This window comes from Cydia fagiglandana, chromosome 18 (assembly GCF_963556715.1).
Source record: "Cydia fagiglandana chromosome 18, ilCydFagi1.1, whole genome shotgun sequence".
Taxonomy (NCBI): domain Eukaryota; kingdom Metazoa; phylum Arthropoda; class Insecta; order Lepidoptera; family Tortricidae; genus Cydia; species Cydia fagiglandana.
Genome location: NC_085949.1, coordinates 16,876,676 through 16,898,422, shown reverse-complemented (window position 1 = coordinate 16,898,422; position 21,747 = coordinate 16,876,676). Strand labels below are relative to the sequence as shown.

The following is a 21,747-nucleotide window of genomic DNA, read 5'->3' as shown; positions in this document are numbered from 1 at the left end:
TTTCCAATTTGCACTGAACAGTAATGATGTTATTTCTTATAAAGGAAATAATTACGCTGAGCGCAATGATAATAAATTACACAGCTTTTACGACTAATTTATTAATAGAAATTTCGCGAGCCTTAGGTAGTCGTAAATAAGTAAGAACGCCTCGGCCAATGGCTAGTAATAAAATCTGTCCGAGTCCGTGCATTGGTCAGCCTCCAGCCAATCGGGCGCGTTCCAGATTTGAAAGCGACGGTTTACGATCGTCTGTCTTTTTGCTGTTTTGGCGCCAAAATTGATATGTGTAAGTGCAACGGTTTGGCTACTGTTAACAGATGACGGTTGTAAATTAGGTGGGTTTAATGTGACGTTTAGATGTCGGGATGACCTTAGGTGACGTCGTTTCTAGCTGTGGAATGCGATGCATATGCTTCGGTTGTAAACTTCTCAAATTATGATGTGATTGCGACTGATCTTTCACCTGCACCATTCGTCCGAATCTCCGTGCGTCTAGTCGATCTCCGTTCGTCCATTTCTCAGTTCGTCAATTGCTCCTACAGTTCACTGGTCAGCATCAAAAGTTCAAGAGATGTCTCTATACCTATAGAACTATTCAACTTAGAGTACCAGACTATGCGTCAAAACTACGTACTTACCATTTTCTGGTAGCTTACCAAAAAGAGATAGGTATGTATCTAATAATATATACAGAACTAATAAACGATTGCAGGTTTTAATTCAACGACGTGTATGTGAGGTGTGCAATAAAGAGTATGATTGTGTGTGTGTGTGTAATGGTTCAAAGTAAAAACAAAAAACAAGGAACACGGCTTTAAAATAAATTCAGTAGGTACAAAATGTGCCCATTTTTAAATTTTCGTTGCTCTCAACAATATTTATTTATTTAATTTTATTTTATTTATTTGCACTTGAATTAAGCATATTTAGCACTTGAATTAAGTATAAAGGACGTCCCTAAGACCTAAACGGCTGTACATTATTATACCAAACGCTGGAGCCTAGACATTCACAGGTGGGAATGTGCTAGGTACCTTACCACGAACCTACCACCTCCAAGTGCGAAAAGGCCGTACTATCACTCGATATCCATACAGTTACGCCCTTTTACTTATTAATACGTAAATTAGGTCAATAAAATCGTATTCTGCGCACGCGCAGCCGTATCGCAAAAAAGGTCGTATGTGAATATAAAACTAGTATAAAGATACGACATTTTGATACGTAGAGTGTCGATGTCAGTTCCGCGCATGCGTAGACGCGCCGTCAGTCAGTCTGTCTGACTGACTGCTTTATTATACAACTGTAAAGTTATAATTCTATTGAACTGTTGGGTTTGATTTTAAAGTCCGGTTTAAATTCATTGCGAATCGTTTTTAATATAAATTTACTTGAAAACGTTATTAGTATCCTGACTAGAAAGTAGGATTTTTTTTTTTTTTAAATTATAAATGGGCTTATTTTTGTATTTATTAAAGCGCCTTTTGATAGGACACGGGAAAACAATAACTATACCTTCAACCACAGGGTGGAAACGTGAGTATTATACATATTATTTGGTGGAAACTGTTATCTGTGGCCTAATTCTGAGGGGTGAATCTGCCGTCTCATATTACATTTCGGTGAATAACAATTTCAATACAGAAATTGAGATCTATAAAATTATATTGACGTAAGTATTTAAGATTACATAAAATATACAAGAGACGGCCAAAGTCGCCTGATACTACTATGTATATCGTAACATATCCTTATTTCTTTAAGATTTGTTTTTTTTATTAATATAAGTAGTACATTGACTTCACCAAACTTACAATAAAAAGTAACCTAAAATTAAAACTACCTACAAAACTAAAACTAAACCTTTCTTTAAGATAAATTTGGTCACTTCGGGTGTCAGAATCTCTTTTATGCAGTATACTGCGCGCACACACGTTTTATAGAATAGATATGACTCCCTTTGATGCAAAAAATAAAATGCCTTTTACACGTTATGAAATTTTAATAGGCAGGCAATTATCTTTTCACCACACCAGCTCGGAAAGGCTTAATTACTTTGCACTTCAAAAACTGATAGCAAAGTTGCATTTTATTCACATGTGAGGCAAAGTAATCAAATGCAAATTTTGAGTTGTTTTCTTATGTTTGCTGGCAGAATTGACTTTTAAATGATGATTTTGGATGATAAATATTTAATAACATTCATTTGGATTTGATTTGGTTCGATTTTGTTTGATATTTTCATTTAATATTTGCTTCGGGTTGGTGTGGTGAAAAATTTTGTGTTTCACTCGGGGGCAAATTTTGTTTAACCCTCGTGCCTTGAAACCCTCGCAACGCTCAAGATTCCATTCTTCGAACCACTCGCTACGCTCGTGGTTCAATTTTGGAATCTTTCGCTTGCTCGGGTATCAATATTAGCACGAGCGGTTAAACAACAACTTTGCCCCCGAGTGAAACAAATAACTATTAAACTTGCGGGTTAAACTTGCTTTTAAAAACATTGGGATTCTAGTTTTCTTTATAATTAACAAGCCTGGTAGAATAAATTAATCTTTTTACAAACATTTTCTATGCCATTATGATTATGACACCTTTTTCCGTACCTAATATTTTCTCGAGTCCGCCATGTTGCATAAGAAGTGACGTCAATGTTATTATGAAATATGTTTAAATGTCGTTATGACTTGACCTATGACCAGCAATATTGACATGCTTACTAATTTGTTGTTTTAGGGTTCCGTACCCAAAAGGGGTTACACGGCTCGATAAAGTCAGAAATTAGTACATTCGTGGCAGCTTCAAGGTAGCCCCTATACCTGAAAAACTGACGGAATACCGACTCAGATGGTACGGGCACGTGATGCGAAGGGGCGAAGAGTACGTTGCCAAAAAGGCTCTGAACCTGCCGGAGAAAAAGAGAGGCCAGGGACGCCCGCCGACTAAGGGTGGACCAGCATGACCCAATTACTTAAGAAAAACGATTTACCCGACCCGACAACCCTCGACAGAATCTCGTGGCGTGAAGTAATTAGGAGAGCCGACCCCACTTAAAGTGGGATGGAGCAAGGAAGAAGAAGACCCAAAATGTAAAAACGTGACCCTATTACTAAGACTCCACTGTCCGTCTGTCTGTCACCAGGCTGTATCTCATGAACCGTGATAGCTAGACAATTGAAATTTTCACAAATTATGTATTTCTCTTGCCGCTATAACAACAATTACTAAAAAGTACGGAACCCACGACGGGCGAGTCCGATTGCACCTGTCCGTTTTTTTTTCCACCAGCTAAAGTCTACAAGCCTAACTATACTCAAAATTCTAAAAACCCTCTTCCTTCTCTCGTCTCTAGTCTGTATATATCTTAAGCTATTTCAATAAAAGTAAACAAAATCTGCCCTCAAATAGCTCCTTATGCCAGCTGAAGGTAGATGAAAACATTATACGATAAAATAATATTGGTTAAAGTCAGGTCGTTCGGTGACAGATCCAGGCGATTTTGTATTTTGGTCGGTTAACCAATAAGTGTTATAACTACCCGAAAATGTACAAATTATTTGTTTACTTTTATTTAAATACCCAAAGATACAAAGTATAGCAAATTAAATTCCCAAAATTCCTGGATTCCATGTTGTCAATGTTCCTCGCACATGGGCCCCTTAAGCCCGGCGAGACGAATCCGTGACGGATCCGAGGCTCAGCGCCCCTTATTCCATTGCCTCGCGCTGCATTATTCATGCCACGTCACTAATCTGTTTAGATACTCCATTTTGACTTGTCTAATGAATGTTTATTGCAGTTTTTTTGACCAGGATTAGTGGGTGGGTTTGGGGAATTCGCTTTTTAGGGTTCCGTACCTCAAAAGGAAAAGACTCTACTTATAGTACACAACACAAGCTTTCTTAAGCTTACCGCGGGGCTTAGTCAATTTGTGTAAAAATTATCCTATAATATTTATAATATATACTCAATATTTATAGTATATACCTAAAATAAAAACTTCCACCTAGGTGCCTCCGCATAACAATGAGCTCTTCGACTGACTATTTCTATTGAAATATTTTAAACGAGTAAAGAAACAGAAACAATTTTTCTTTTTTTTAGTATAGCTTGCAAGTACATATCTGCTTGATGAAAAAAATAGTTTAGAAAAAACTGCTATAAGTAAAAGTACTTACTGTAATTATGTATAATAATTAACGGCTAAATCTTCAAAGAAATTAATAACGTAAAGACACAGACAATTTAACTTTAACTGCCAATTTCAAACGCACAAAACCACCAAACAGCTAAACGACTCAATTCCGTGTATAATTCAAATTTGGAACCAATTATTTCAGCCCCACTCTCCCCAATCGTCCGTCAATAGCAGACTATAAAGAATAAATAAAATATCAGATTGGCGGCCCAGGTCGCACAGATTAGCGCGCAGGGTGCTATAAGCTCGCAGATCACTCTGTCACTAGATGGCGCAAGATGATTCGCGGTCACCACGCGTTGGCAATCAAGTATTCGATTCAGTATGAGAATGCGAAAGCTTATTTCTTAGTTTCGCCTAACCAAGCTTAGTCCTCACCAAGTCACCATATGGCTTAATTATGATGCGGTGACAGTCAATCACGACGGCTACTGAAACTTTGCAATTTGAAGAAAGTATCTTCAACTTCGTTCGCGTTAGCCTCACAAGCCGCGGCCTGTAGCCAACACGCCAATCGCTTACGCTCCGTAGCGATCAAAACGCAACTGTCAATATCACACTAATATGTAAGAGTGATCACAAAACGTTTCATTGTTGTAGACAGCGATTGTCACCTTGGCTAGTCCGGCTGGGCCGGTGAAGTGAAGATCGCCATGCGAGATCTAAAGAAGGCAGTCTACGCGTAAGCCATAAAGAAACAATTTCCTCCCCAGTCTCCCCCCAACGGGATCCATGATAAAAATGCGTTATAGCGTCTCCAGGCGGCTGCTGTCAAAGGTTTCACTTTAAACTCCCTGCCGAATTTTCTTGAGGAAGTTGTGAAATTTTCGAGTCTATTAAATACAGGAAATGTTCTCCGTGAGTGGGATTTTGTGAGCTTTTATGTATAGCTGATGTTGACTTGTGTGTGTGTTTATGTAAACTTGTGTGTGTATATGTAGACGTGTATGTGTATATTTTTGCTAGTTTCCTTGATTCGGTTTAACGATCTGTGGAATTGTTAAATTTACTATTAAAAGGCGGAGAATGTTAAAAAGTGCTTTTGAAAGATTGCAGAATTGTCAGTCAAGTGTAAAAATATGGGTGCACACATCACATCATACTGAATATGTCCCATAGCTAGCAATGTACAAGTTGCAAAACATTCTCAAAATTCAGTAACATTCTCGGGAATATCCGGAAACTTACACGAGAATTTAAATTAAATTTCCAATGAAAACATACCCTATGAGAATTATCAAAAAATGTACTATTAGTATTATTTTAATAAACTCGTAAATAAGACAGTCAGTTAAAATAATTGATAACGGCGGTGTCCAGCGACTTCCTGAATAATTTTTATGGTTCGTAAAATTTATTCTGTATGGAAAATATCGCAACTTTGGAAATTTCTCCTTGGTGCATTGCTACCCATAGCTCTTACTATGTCAGCGAATATTTTTGAGTAAGTTATATGCACCCATATTTTTACACTTTGCACTTGACTGTGCATGGCTATTTTTCTCTTCAATACGTAATTTACCTAATTGAGAAAGTGATCAATATTTCCTGGCAGGATTCGAACCTCCCGACCGTCCCTATCTTTTCAGAGCAACCTAATTATTTTCTACGTATTCTCTTTAAGAGTAACCTAAGATTTTTATTTTTATCTTATGTGAACGGCTGTTGGTATAAAGTAAACTGCCATATTTAATTTAAAACAGAACATTTTATTGTTTAATCCGTTCAGAAAATAATGTTATAAAATTAATCACATTGACATACAAGATGGACGTACACCAAATAGCATATTAATACATTTACAAGTTAGATTTATGAAAATAAGTTTCCAAACATCATAAGAAACCTACTTTTGTTACTCTAAAACCTAACTTAGACAACCAACTACATATTATGTTAAAGAAACTCATATACAGACAAAAATAACTATAGCCATAGAATAATATATACCCCTTCAACTTTAGCACGTCTACCACGAGTTGGTACTTGACATTTATGCTAGCGACTACGTAAACCAATAGGTACATCAGTGCGAGCTAGACGGACTGCGATCGAGTTTACACAGTCGCTAACGTAAACGTCAAGTGTCAACTCGTGGTACGGCTGTAGGACGCTTACAATAGTTAAGTATGGCTCATATTAACAATATGGGAAATTCAAATAATAATATATAACACAAACAAAACAATCAATCAGTCTCAACGCCCAAAATATTCCTTAAGCAATATTAAACAAAACCGAGAATTCATCCTAGTCCGTACAGGAGCCGATTGTACATAATGCCTTTTTTTTAATTTCCTCAGTCTGAATTATACTCCGGCAAACTCACTTTGTCAGTAGAAAAAGGCGTGAAATCCAAATTTTCTATAGCGGGACAACGCTTCGCGCCTACACTTTAAATTTCCCGCCTTCTTCTACTGAAAGAAATGGCTTGCCAAACTATATTAGCATTTTCTGATCTTGGTCAAAAAAATCCTAATGATTCTGAACAAGCCAACCTAAAAAAAGTTCTAAAAACTTTTAGCGCATTTTTTTAATGTTTTCGTCTACTCCTCCGCCATTTCAAAAAGAGAATCCTTTTATAGAACAGTGCTACCAACTGTACAGGACGTTCACGAGTGCACATACCGTCGAAACCGTTACGAAATTCCAAATTCAAACGTAAAACGAACCTTATTTTATTGAAGAAGTTAACTATTCGGAAATGATCGAACACGCCTATTCAGTTAAGCATCTAGTTTCTAGTAGTAACGCGTACATTTATCCGATCTGTCTTGAAGGCGAACCTCGTGATAGTTCAAATTTAGAGTGGGGCGAAGATATGTCAAAATTTGTTGCTACCAATGTATTTACATCATAAATAAGGCTGTATAATCTCATTTAAGTGAATATGTATTATATATTATTCTTATGGGAATAAATAATTTTAAACTGAAACTTAAACTGAAAATTTTTGACGATAATTTACAGTTGAAGGCGTATTATGGGTGGTTTTATCCACGTAATAAAATAACAGCCAATTTTAACACAGCGGGATTGAAAGTGACGGACACCGTTATATCACGCTGTCGCGTAGACAAGAGCGACATCATACAGGGCCTGTCAATTTTGACTCTATCTATTTTGCTTTTGATTTGAGTAAGTTTGGTTCAGCATACAAGGTATCTCCTCTTCTCTCAACACGTTGATTTTTTTTATAAAATTGACTACTAAACTCATCCAAAAATTTTACCCTGACAGTTCACTTTTAAAGACCCACCAAAATTTGAGAAAAAGCGCTTTTAAAGATATAAATTAATCTTCTGTTGATCATACTGTTCAAGCTGATCCAGTAAATTTTATCCATTGGATAACTGATATTCAGCAAGCGAGACAGACGCTTCTCCGTCCCACTCTTACTCTTAACGTTTCACGAGCTCAACCGACAAGCCACAAGCTTCTCAGAACGAGAACTGAGGGTCTACCGCGAACCACGTTGGACGTGTTGCCTCTCTGTAGCACTTGTAAATTCGTACGTAAGTGTGACAGGAAGCCAACACGTCGATCGTGGTTCGCGGTATGCCATCTGATCAATACCGCATTACAAACGCTGCCGAGTTGTTTGTCGAAAATATACAATTATGTCACTACATGATTTTTATTACCATACATTTGTTTGGAAATTCAAACGGGTCATTTAAGTATGAAAATCATCGCAGAAAATGACTATTTTTAATTGCACTTAAGTGTATACGATTAGGTGATCAAATTACAACCATTATTTGTTGTGATGTCAAAAATAAAATATAAGTACCTACTAAACTTGAATAAAATAATATATCAGAAATAAGGTACAATCAAAGAATTTAATCTCCGTAAAATTTCGTACCTTGTCACGGTGACAATCAATATTAACGTCGCTTAGGGACCTCATACTATTATTGTCATTGTGACAAGATACGAAATGGTCCTTCATTTTAAATTCCTTGACCGTACACCTGTTTTATTTCTATATATATTATTTTTTCAGAAATATTCGATAAACTGTGGCCAAGAGTAAGCCCATTCATAATAATAAAAAAAACTAGATAGCAGGTGTAAGTTTAGCCTATAAAATATTTAACCTAAGAATATTTACTAGTACCTGCTATTTCTGTAGGTAGTTAAGTATCACTAAAACTAGACATGCCAGCCCGATTTGTAGTATTTTCGATACGATATTTTACCGAACTTATTATTTAATCATTTATTTATCGTTTAATCATTTAGTTACGTTACTTATTGAAATCTTCTATGTAGTGACATCACTAAATGGTTACCCGACCACAAAAAGTTCACTCTATAGAAAATCGTATCGAAAGTACTACAGGATGCCTAGCCAAAATGACTATCGTTCGCAGAAAATGAAACAAAACACAATTTTCCCTCTATCATGCTTCCATAATATTAATGTGATAGACAACCCGGCAACCTTCAAATCAAGAGTGAACATGCACCTTCTGGGCGAGTTCGTCCATCGTAGGCCACGTCTACGCCTCGGCTAGTCTGTGGCCATGAGTGAGCCCATTCATAATTAAAAAAAAAAGACAGCGTTTCGTTTCGTTTCTCTGCGAACGGTTGTCATCTTGGCTAAGCATAGGTATAGGCATACTTTTCAATTGTATATTTTCGTCAAATCAACGAAGCGACGTTGCCAAACCGCGGCAAGCCTTAACACCTAGCGTATACTGCATACGTATTTTCATCTCACTAACTAAAATGTGCTATTGACATACCACTATTACGTATATGTGATTATCGGGCGTTTAATCGAAAAACATCATTCATCATCGAAGATATCATTGAAGGGAAAGTTGAGGCAACAAGACGGAGGGGGAGACCAAGGAGAACGTACATAGATCAAGTAAAGGAAAAGCTCAACGTCGTGTCGTATCAGGCTGTCAAGGAGAAGGCAGAGGACCGACATACATGGAAATCGCTCCACCGACAAGAGTCTAACTCTTAAATGAATGATGATGATGATGAATCGAAAAACACAATGTTTTATAGAATTACATACTTATAGCTCCATATCATATGTTCGAAAACAAGCTATCAAGATGAAATTCTAAGAAACGAATTGCCTTTTTACATTTAGCGTTTTTGACAAGCAATTGAGCTATTTTATGCACGAATAAACGCGGTAATAATCGCCGCTATTTTTTTCTTTAATGTTGCTGGTGAAATACGGTAATTATAAAAAGCATAAATGATGTTCTTCAGAGAAACGCCACGATACCTATATGTGTACTAGCCAAACAATAACACTAGCAACTACCCAGTAAAATAATTTAAAACTCTTAAGTAACCTTATTCTCACTTAGGCAAGTTAAAATTGTATCTTTTTACGTATACTTCGTTTTCCAATAGTTTTTTTTTAATACATCTAATTACGTTTTTGTTTATTCTAAGCTCTGAAACACGTAGCTAACTAAGCCTGCGACACGGCAATATTGTTTTGGTAATATAGCCAATGACAGTTCAGCAATATTATAGAATCATAATCTGCGATGTAATACCGTCAGAATTTAATATTGCATGTGAACATGTTGACGGAAATATTGCCAATATAATATTGCCAATAGCATGTTGCAGGCCCAAAGTAGGCGCGGTATCGCTAGAGCGGCGGCCTCGCGGTCTTAACGCCTCATTACTTACTAAGTTATTAGTATACACATATTACAATCAACGTTATACGTATGTTTTTTTTTTAATCGTATACATAAATTTCGGTGCAAAAATTACCGAATGCAACGCAACGCAAAATCCAATAAACCAGAACATCCACCGCAAAGTAATTCAAACTCGTCGGATCGCACCCGTTTTCACCCCTCCACTGTTACGTGTAAATTTTGATTTTAAAATGTAAATTCAACGTTTTAGATTGAATCGTACAGTGATAAGAGGTTGGCCAATTGCAAAAACGAAGATTTGTTCTAAAGGAACTTAAACTAAGGCTTTCTGGGAGCGTTGCCAATGAACGCCCTCAGAGGCCGAGCGTACAGTGAAAAGCGAGGGAGGCGGAAAATCTAACTAAAATGCGAGCACCCCCTTACGTACTTCGTTTTTGCAATGGCCAAACTAAGAGCAGGGGTGCACGAGGTAGCTCGTGGTAGAGCTGGGTGCTAGTTGGGGATCGCGCCTCTGAATGAGATGGGGTTTGCTATTGTAGGGGGTACTCACGACGTCGGGGGTGGAGGCTCCGTCGTGGCTGCTGTCGGGGGCGGAGCGCTCGCCGTTGGCGTCGGGCGGCCGCGCTGACTCCCGCTCGTCTATCACGAGGTCGATCGGCATCTTGCCCTTCAGACAGCTGATGTAGCGGTGGCAGAAGTTGTCGCACAACTCGTGGACCTGCGCAGAAAGTGGCGTTGGAGACGATCCTGATATTTTGCGATACTACTATGCTACGCTTAGACGTTGATGTGGAATCTGTCCGACTACCGAGCTAAAACAGAAACGCCTATATTCGACTATGTAACCAGTGCAATTTTGGTCTGGCTATTTTATTGCATGTACGGAGTACTTGAAGCTTATCGCTCGAAATACTGACATTTTGAGCCTTTCTTTCTCGTTTGTTGCCGGTCCTTCTGTATTCTGTATTAAGGCGGTAGTACTTCCAGAATATACTAAACAGCGTCATTTAAAGGAAACTCCCGAGCATATATATTTGTAATACTACTGTAACCTAAATAGATTTCCAAATGAAGTTTGATGCTGGGTATGCAACATGAACATTGAAGTCCAGGCAGTTATGAAATCTATTATATGAAATAAATGCTGCAAAAAAAGGTATAACATATCTTGTTAAAATTTTCCTAAGATAAAACAACACAGTCGTTTGTATACATCAGTTTAAAAATAAAATGGTTAACATTCGTTTGAATTAATGAGACAAACAATACGTAATTTATGTGAAACTTGAATGTCATCCTATTTGTCAAAAACAATTATATTTAAGTAACTATTGTGTTACCGATCAAACGGTGTCAAACAAAGTGACGTCTAAATTTCTCTCCGTTACTCATTAATTCATAACTGCGGATACAAAGTTCGACCTTTAAACTAATATCAGCATACAAAGCTAAAGAAAAAAACACAAGAAAAACAATACAATAGAAACAAAGGGAATACATTTGGACGCTCGGCCAACTGTCGCTTCACTTTTAAAAACTCCAAATGAATCGTAAAAACGGCACGAAACTCATTTTTACTGTTTTTTATTCTTCGGCCCCCAAGCGTGTATTAATTCGTCGCTCGCTGCATACATTCTCATAGGCATAATTAGCTTAGAAATTACCATGAGGCAATAAAAAGACTAACGTAATTTTTAGACAGCTTTTACACGGTGCAATAAAGCTGGCAGGTGACCCGCTCGAAAAAAGAATCGAAAACGAAAAATGAAAATCGAACACGCACGGCGTCTTGGCGGATTTTGAAAATAGAACCGAGCAGCGGAAGCGGAAACGGTGCTCCCGCCGTTGACAGCTAATTATGTCTTCGGGATACTAATTTCCTAATCGACAGGTTTTTGTAAATTACACATCGGAGCACGCACGCGCTGCAGTTTGTTTATCATAATTTGAATTTTACAACCGACCGTTGAAATTCATATTTATGGCTGTGAGAATTTTATTGACACTACAACGGATAAACGCTACTGCGCGAACCGAGCGCTGTCAATGTCAAAATCTTGATTGAGTGTGCTTTTATAAGCTCACGGATGACAGAGTAAACACACTGTTCAAAATAAAATCAAACATTTTCGAGCCTAATCCTACGTTTGTGACCGACGCCGATACTATTTTCGATTTAAGTGACAGCGACTAAGATTTGACATCGTAACTCTTCGGGGATTCAAATTTGGAACTGTTTTCTCAACAATTTGTGAAAGACCATAACGAAATATCGCGGCTGAGAGAAATTGAGCCGTGAGTCGTTAAGCAAAGATTTAAAGTCGTTCGCGTCGTGGTCGTTGATAAGTCGTTGTTTATTAACAGGTAATGCTTTTAATGAGATATTACGGCATTCCGACAGTCAGGTTCGAGACGATTATCGTTTCGAACATCAAACTCTTTCCAGAAATTTAAATTTGGAATGAGCGACTCACGGATTGAGATATGGGGTGTTTCTGAACGAATACTTTTTATTTAAATTTGGAATGTAATGTGATATAATGGCGGTCCGTTGACGTATAGACCTACTCGGGCTTCTATCGCTCTTTTGAACTTGGGATTTAAGTTAAGTCCCTGTTCTTTATGGCCGGTTATTTGAGCAATATTTCCCATCACATTCATAGATATCTAGTGTCATGGTTTAAAATGGAATGGAATAATGGAATATGGAATAACGTGCTTACATTATATAATTAGATTTACTAGCTCTCCCCTACAATGCTATATCAATTTTTTTAAATTTTAGGTTGTGTGGTAATTGGCGCCGCTCCTATTTTATTTATTTTTATTATTCTCAAATTGTAATACACATACAGTTCAAGCTAACTTTTGTAATCCAGAGGTATTGATACTGTTTTTTACTATTTTTTCCAACTTTTCCTAGTATCATTCTGGCGTGGGTTATCCGCCACGATCGGTGTCACGGCCGGCTAAAAGGGACCGTTATATGCCATTTCCTTTGCTAATGCGACGGGCGACATTTCTGATTGCCACGTTAGATTAATCCTTATTTCCTAATCCAAAGAGTCATATCTCTATATCTTTTCACATTGACTTACGACGATTTGGTTTTAAATGATCGCCTTAGTTGTATAATGTTGTAATGTTGTATCATATGCGATTTTATAGTGACATAAGCCATTTTGGTATTTGAATAGTTTTGTAAACTGAAGTGTGAGGCAATAAATAATTTTAATAATATCATACATAATTATTATTATGAATACATATCAGGTATCCCTAATATATTTATTTTCTTTTGACTGCATATATTGAACGTAGTAAACAAATTGTATACTAATTTAACTGCATAACAAAACTTACAGTACCTACCAAAGACAGACTTAATGTCATAAGGCATTCTCTACCAGTTAATCTTAAGGCAAAAAGAGATGATGTTGGCGGTACATTATGAATAGGAAAGTACTAGACAATTCCGAAAGTTATTATGATATATTAAAACATCATCATTTTTTAATTACAAAAAAGTTTTAAAAAATCTGTTGTATGAAATTGTAATCCATTTGAATTTTCATTTTATCCGCCAAGCAATATTAATCCAATATATTTTTCATTATATTAAACAAAAACGTAATAAGCGGGCAGCGGTTCTTTCAAAAAGGAAGATTTAAATGACAAGGGTCTAACATTTAGTTTTTTTCTTTTTGCAAGAGCATGTATCAAGAAATAAATGGACAATATTATACTTCAACGTAAATTGGCAATATTATGCTCCAATATAAATTGGCAATATTTATGTAAATCCCCCGCCATATTGCATAACGCGGCCGGGTCGGATTCTTTCTCAGTTTTTTTTTTATAAAAAATAAACAACCGGTCCTTTGGGCCGCATCGCATTCAAATCGGTTGGCACCTCACTCCGCCTTGGTTAGCATGTGATTTAAAAAGTTAAACTGACATTTAGTTTTAGTTTAACGATACCTTGATTTGTTATTATAGATTTGACTTTACGATTGTATTAAAAATAGTTCGTCATTTTTAATTTATTTTAATATACCCGGCCCTGTGCTGGCAATCCAGACAAAGCATTAGAGGCTTAATAAAAAGTTATAAAACCGCGTGTCGTAAACGGGGTCCCAGGTTCGGTTTCGGTTCGGCCCGTAAACCAACAAATCTGACCTGTCGTAAATCACTTAGCCACGTCGCGCAGATAACGTTTACGATGTACAAACTAAATATTAAAAAAACTACAAGAAGCGTTGTTTGACTTGTTACTTTTTAATAACGGCTTTTTTATAATTTCAACCTAGCAACACTACAATTAAAAATAGCGTGTTCGAATTTAAAATTACGCGTTTGGAACAGCAACAGCTAACGAGCGTCAGATGCGTTCGAAAATTAAAATCTTTAAAATTAGGTTTTTTATACAGAGCACATTACCGAAGGAACCCAAGCGTCTATCACATAACATAATTAGGGAACGCTGTGGGTACATTAAAATACCCAGCGACGGCCAATCAGCTGCGCGACGAAAAAGGACTTAAAGCCGCGATCCCCGCCAGCGGCCATATTTAAAATATTGAAAACATAAATCAAAAAACGTTATTGGATATTATAATGTGATTCTTTCGTAAAAATTGAATAACGTTTCTGATTCCGAATCTCGAACTCATTACAAATCATTAAAGCCTTTGACATTTTTTATACCAGAAACCCTTTTATAACGCTGCTCATAAAATGTTTTATCAAAAAAGCGAAGTAATTACAGCAAAGTGGGGAAAAAAGTGCACTTAACAAGATCTCATTGTGCGCGGGCCGGGCGGGCGGGCGTTCTTTTTATTTTTAATTATTAGTTTTAAGATCAAAAACCTTCACCTGTGAACGCGTAGTGGAGCGGAAATGGATCCAACTAACGGCGTGGTTTTTTTTATCCTCAACAAAAACCGAGACGAGATACAAACAGACGTGTATGGGATATGAGCACAGAGCAAAAAACATTTTTTCGATAGCGGGGACAGGTATGGCGGTTCTAGGAGCGAACGTTTTGTTTCTTACACTGCGCCACAATTTTGAATTTCGAATGCTTCTTTTTTAAACCGCTTTTATCTCTCCAGCCAGCAATTCGTACAGAGGTATCGCATTACATTATCTCATTACACTTTTTTGTGTTTTTCCTTCACTAAATTTACCGGTTCCTATCTCAGTATTTACGGAATCCGCTATGGCGTCGTGAGGTATCTCGTTTCTCGATATAGACGTTAGTGAAACTAGTTTCCAAACGTGACCATAATATTGATATAAATTAATTCCAGAGGAGCTGGATTTGAATTTTACGCGACTAATTAAATCGCGTGTAGATTGTACGATTTGATTGCGGATAGCAAAAACCTCCTTGAGTTTACCGTTACGAGTTCGGGACAAAAACCGGACTCGCCCGAATCGGCGTCGAAAAACTGACAACATTCGCCCCATTCACCGCACACCTGACTATACGATATAGTTTTCGAAATTCGAATGTATAAAACAGAAGGTGGACCGGTTGGGAGATCGATACCCTATCAGGGCTCGGGATCGGTGTGTGTCATTTATATTGCTTAGCAAGTACTGCCTCGGATCAGCCAGTATAAGTGCACTCCCGCACTCTTAACAACGCATATGAATATTAGAGACACCCCATAATCCCCATACTAGCGTCTCCCGAGCGTCGGCGTCAAGTCAACTCTATGGCTGCTGCTCGACGCAACGTTGACGCAACTGCGCAGCTACACCATTTTCCATAGCGCTGACTAAACGCCGACGCTCAAAAGTTAGTGTGGGGTGGCCCTAAGATCTCCAGCAGATTTCATTGGTCCGCTCCGCCGGAGTACGCTGCGTCCGCGCCGCTTTTGAATACGGCCAGATAATCGAAGCGGTATCATGTTCGGACAATGTTAGGTGATATTTTTGGGAACAGGTTCCCTTGGCCCGGTCCAGATGCATTCCACTTTGTTATAACATATATACTTATATATAAATTGGTACTTACTTTTTCTAATTCTAATAGGTGAAACCGTAAAACTTGTATCGCTTGCACCATCTGTAAAAAAGAAAGTATTGTTAATACTCTAACCAAAATTGATAAAGTCGGACCAAACTAGCTCTGCATGGCATTCGCAATGAATGACCAAGTGTGAAATGTCATCATTAATGTCATTTTTTTATGAAAGTAAGCTTAGACGGACTCTTATCTTCTTGTTAAATAATATTTATTTATTATTGCACAATACAAGAAAGTACAAATGGCGGACTTAATGCCATAAGGCATTCTCTACTAATCAATCATTGTGCCAAACAGTAACTTACAATTGGTGGCGGAAAAGAAAATCAGTTTTGAGCGATGAAAGTCAAAAAGTCAAAGAGATGAAAAAGATTAAACGGATAAATTGTTAGGAGCAAACGTAAGTTACATTGTAACCAATCGCTCAATATATCTATCTAAATATCTACATCTGTAGGTACATGATCAGTTTTTATACCATGTTAACTATCATAGCACGTACAAAAACAAAGATGGTATCAAATGGTTTATTTGGAGATGCAATCAAATGCGATGTAATGGCTAATGCTAGTTTAATAGCATCTCTGATTGAAGATGCGTTACAATTCAAATCTGTATGTTTTATTACAGTTGTAATTAGTATAGTTTTTTGGTAATTAAACACGATTAAGTAAGCCAATTATGCGGGTTGAATCAGTTTGATAGCGCCATAAAGCTCATAAATCATTTTTATTTGACTTTAATTGCTTGTTTGTCTTGATACTACCCCCAGTGGACTAACTACTTGACAAGTTGATGCCTATATCTATATATCTTTGGCGGTTATGTTTTCCATAACTAGTGTTTTCCGCCGTTTTTTCCTTTACTTCACACTCTTCGAGATCCTCTTTTATGAGACCAATAGCTAACATCTCATTATTCTGGTGTCCTACGTTAAAGACAATTTTTGAAAAATTCTACGAATTTCATCTTGTAATAACGTGATAAGAGCGACCAAACACACAAACTGTAGATATTGTCTATACACGCCCTAAATCATGAATACAAAACGTATTGGCATAACACGAAGCTACCAGGCATGCATAACATCTGCGGAGGCAATATCAATTAAATCCATATCTCACACGAAACAAAGTACTAACTCCAATAATAATCCACATCAATTCTAAATTCTAACGCCTACGTGTTAAGATTGAGTTTTGATTGCGACTGCTTTCTTCGAGTTCGAAGGTTCTACCACCCTCAAGCTATTTGCTCAGACACGTTGACATAAGCGAACAGATAAAAATATGTTTTAACTCTGAGTAAACTTGCTCCTGTTTGTCTTGTATGGGATCCGTGGCGTGGTGAAAGGGCTTTGCGCTCTTCTTTAGCTATAATTCTGGTATTTTAATTTTTTTTAAGCTTAACTTGGACATTGGCACTTCCAATGTTACTAGACCGTAGACGCAATGGCTGGAGAATACCATATTCCTTACAGATCCAAGACTTATGAAGTTTCTATAATCTTGCTTTCCAAACGTAAAGAAAACTAGAACTTTTTGGCGGTACCAACCACCTAGACGGTTTTCTGTGGACAGGACATTCATTGTAGCAACTTTTATACAATATACAACTACTTAAAACTGTATCAATTGGATTATGTAATTATATTCTCAGACAGGCTTGACTAAAGTTTGTCTAGATATAAAGATTCAGCCCAAAATAACACTAGCCGCGACACCTCCATCTATAGCAGCTCCACTAGATTCTTATCGTACTTTGAAGAAACAAACGTTCTATTTAAACAGAAAAACCAACATTCCAAATTCAAATAATGTCAACGCGCGGATCGAACGCAACCGCTTACCGTCTCAAAACCAGTATAAAGGATGACCTTCGAATACTGGCAGTTGTTAAACAACTAGAGACCAAGTTGTATTGGTTATAGATGAAGATGATATATGAGGAGTGCCTTTTCATAAGGGGTTATTTTTGTATGGTATTCATAGAGAAATAAGATCTTTTGAAATGATACTCCTCATAGGTTGTATTCTGTTTGCGCGGGAGCATCTGTGTTGGTTGTGTCAAACATCTGTGTCTGACAGAGGTGAACTATGCAAACAGTAGCGCAAACATAGAGTGCTTGTAATATGTTTGTTGAAAGGTCAATGATTAGACCTTTAACACTTTTTTGGACAGCAAGCGCTGTTTGACCAAGATTTTTGAAAAACTAATAGGTGAGAAATTACCCTTTTAATTAACAATAAACGTCGAATGCTTTTAATGTTGGAAAATTGGCCCAGTTGAAAATTTTGTTAACTTTTTTATATTACTCAATTTTGGAAGTATGGGGTTGTCGATATTTCTGAAAATATACAAAGAATAACCAAAAATTTTGGTCACTAACGTGAAATTTCACCCTAAGTGGACTAAAAGACCTCGCATTACTCGGTCGATTAAAGACTAAGCTTGAATAGTATTGTATCCTTGACTAAAATATGTTAACGAGGACACCTTGCAACCGAACTGCCTTTATGTAAACGTGAACAATGTCTGTCTGTCTGTCAGTTGGTCACAAAAGTATCGCTCGAGGGAAACATGTGGCCACAAAGGAACTTAATTCAATTGGCCCAAATTACTTCTTGTTAAATACTCGTTGAAAACTCAATTGAGCGTTTTTAAAGGATTTTTGTACTTCGGGTTTTGTTGGAATAAATCTTGAGAGGAAATTGCAGTTTGGACAGTGATTTTAATTTGAAGATGTTACGGACAAAAAATATTTTATTAATGAAACTTTTTGACAAGTGACGCTGACGCCAGTGGCAAATAGCCTGATAGTAAAAGCCCAATCACTATACCGTAAAACAAACTAAAATCATATTTGTCGGAAAATAGAGACAGTTATTTAAGTACAGTTTCTCCTTTAAACAGCCTTGACTAACAACTAATGGCGTTATTCCTAAACGTTTGTCAGTATATCTCTGTTGATAATCGTTTGTCCCTATCCGTCATTTTGGCACATGTGTTGTTAGAGAGAAAATTTAATACAGGTTTGTAAGAAGAGGTTGCTAAGTTTTATAAATAAGGATATAAATCTCAATACGATACGAACATTTACGATTAGGACGTGAAGAACTAAAACATTTACAAGACCGCAACACCTCAGTTCAAATACTTAAGACGAATGTTTTGACTACAACTTTTTGAAGTTTTTTTACGCTGCCTGTGCAAACTAACACCGGTGCCACAACCCACATGTCAAGACACAAACTTAGCTATTTTTCTAAAGTTTGTCGAGCGCCCGGATGTCGCTGCGTTTGTTTGGGCACGTTATCTGTGCATGAATGATGCTTATCAGTGCAGGTAAGACTTAGTTTATGGCGCTGAGGCTACTGTTTTTAAACTCGGTTTAGTTTGTGTTTGCGCGTTGGTTAAGCTCGGTTATCATGGTTTTTGTATGTAACGTTGACGTAATGTAGGATATGAGGGCTGTTATTCTTGTCCTACACAGTGCACTTGACTTAAGCCAGCCAGTGTGTGTACGGTCTTCCATTATGCGTCCTTGTTATGAATCCAGAGGCCAGATTTATATGGATGCGCTCGGAGTGCAAGTTTTTCGATGGCAATAGAAGTCATGTGTGTTTGTTGGTACGTGGGCTTTCGCGGGCGATGCGTCAGCGCGGTCGCCTGCACCGATTTCCCTAACAAAGTCAAAATATTGAGCGCGTCGCCCCCGCTGCCCAGCGATTCGTAATGCCTAAGATTTTATTTGTTAAAAATCGGTTAAGTATCCGTGTCGAACGGCGTCGGTGGGTGGCCGCCATCTTTTTATTATTTCACTTTTTGTCCAAGCTAGCCGCGGGAGGCGCACGGTGCGATTCAGCTTTTTATGAGTGACAATATATATTTTTTATTCGTATTACTCTATTTTGTTGTTCCGAGAAATATATCTCGTTTACCTGTGGTTAATTTTAGACAGCTTTTTAACTAATCAAATCGTAAATTACTTGGTCGCTGGAGGCGAGGCGAACTATAAAATGTTCACTACTTTATGGCGTATTAAACTGATCCCTCGCGGTTAATTTATCTCTTGTGTTTTGATGTTAAAATAAAATTAAATAATACTTACTAATGAGTCTACTTCGGGGTCCGCTATATAATAAGGTTTTTCTTGGCGTATCTGTGAACATAGAAAAAAAGTACATGAATAATTTGAAGATTTGCATGTAATATAAGTTTATGGTGTGTATAGTGTGTTTTGGATTTATAATGCAGCGCGAGCGCAGCCGGGTGGTAATGCTAGACGTGTAATAAAATGCTCGCTCGGTTCGGTGCGCGTGAGCACGTAAGAGAATAAAAACGCAGAGGCGGCAATCTTCACACTTCTAACATACAACTTGTAACTTGGTGTTGTAAGTCTCTACTTATTTTACCAGTATTGATGCCTACTTGTTACTTAAAAATATGACACTAATCCATATTACATAGTGCTATACATACATATTTGGACATCATTACAGTTTTATTTTATAATATGGAAAAAGTGTCATAAATCTATCGCAAGTATCTATTTGTGCAATGACAAAGACAACATCAATAACAATAATATCATAAAAGTATTATTTTAAGATAAAACGAAATATGTTAATAAAAGCCGTTCTTCAACAACCATTCATACAAAAAACTCGTTAACGAGAAATATTGATGCCAATATTTTCTCTTACTAAGTCGTAATTTAAAACATTTGATTTATAAACTGATATTTATCAAGTTTTTAAAGCATGCACTTTCTTTGAATAATCGCATATAGTCTCGTAAGACCCACTACAAAATTTTCCAATTTTTAATTTGAACCTTGTAATATAGTAAATTAGGATGAATTTTATTTGAAACAAAAGAAATGCATTCTTTATTTGGTTTATGAAAGTTCTAATTAGATTGAAACGTATACATTATAATGCACAATTATTTCTTACGAGGATAGATGCCTACACGCACGTTCTGCGGTATTTAATCATTAATACTTAAGAAGCACTTTTTTCGACATTGAGGCTTGACCGGATATGCGATGCTATCACACCGCCTGCTGGACGGATTTTTTTAATGTTATTGACTCATTCAACCTTTTATGAAGGCTGACTGACCTGAACTTACGAGCGTTTAAAAAATTACATTAAAAAAACTTTTTAAATATCTTTGCCAAGATATTTTTGTCCATAGTTGTGACTGCCTTGAATCACTATGCGTCTTTGCTGACAGTAATATACAAAAAAAGTAAACAAAAAAAATATTCCACATGCTAATTTGAAAGCTTCACAAATTTTCACATAATAAAATTTCACAAAACGTTCGCACAGTGTTTCGAGGCGCGGGCAAAACAATCAAAATTAAAATGGACAAAAATCTCACAATCAAGCTATTATAATATAACGCGTAGTTTTTAAAGATTTTACTCTGCATTTTACGATGCTTGCGTAAAAGTTATGGTTTGTTAAACTGATGTACTAAATGATTTTAGTTAGCGGTACATTTTATATAGAAATAAAACGTATCTAGTTTAATGTGAACGGCCTATTAATTGGATATAATAACAATATCAAGTGCACGATATGGAAAAGTTAACTGTTCACTGTGAGAATGTTATGGTTTGTTTTTACATAAAATAAAAGTGAATCTGCTTTAGTTCATGATGAATATAAAGAGCAGAACAGTTTTATTTTCTTTAAAAAATGTTGAAAAGAAAATATATGTGCATCGCCTTCATGTCTCTGTAGAGACGCTTTTAAATGTCATCACCGTTTCGTATGAGACCAAAGAACCAAAAGCGCCGTGAAGAATTTAAACCAGCTACTTATCGATTTTTTTTCTTTTTCAAA

General features: G+C 36.9%; 1 protein-coding gene across 2 annotated transcripts in view; it reads right to left on the bottom strand.

The window, feature by feature from the left end:
* LOC134673403 (homeobox protein homothorax) overlaps nt 1-21,747 on the bottom strand; it is a 343,072-nt gene that overhangs the window by 271,619 nt on the left and 49,706 nt on the right. For both annotated transcript variants that reach the window (XM_063531382.1, XM_063531383.1), the window contains exons 4-6: nt 20,001-20,051; nt 15,878-15,928; nt 10,403-10,570 (exon numbers count right to left, since the gene is read on the bottom strand). In XM_063531382.1, the coding sequence (XP_063387452.1) occupies nt 10,403-10,570; nt 15,878-15,928; nt 20,001-20,051 (270 nt within the window). The remainder of the gene's footprint in view (nt 1-10,402; nt 10,571-15,877; nt 15,929-20,000; nt 20,052-21,747) is intronic.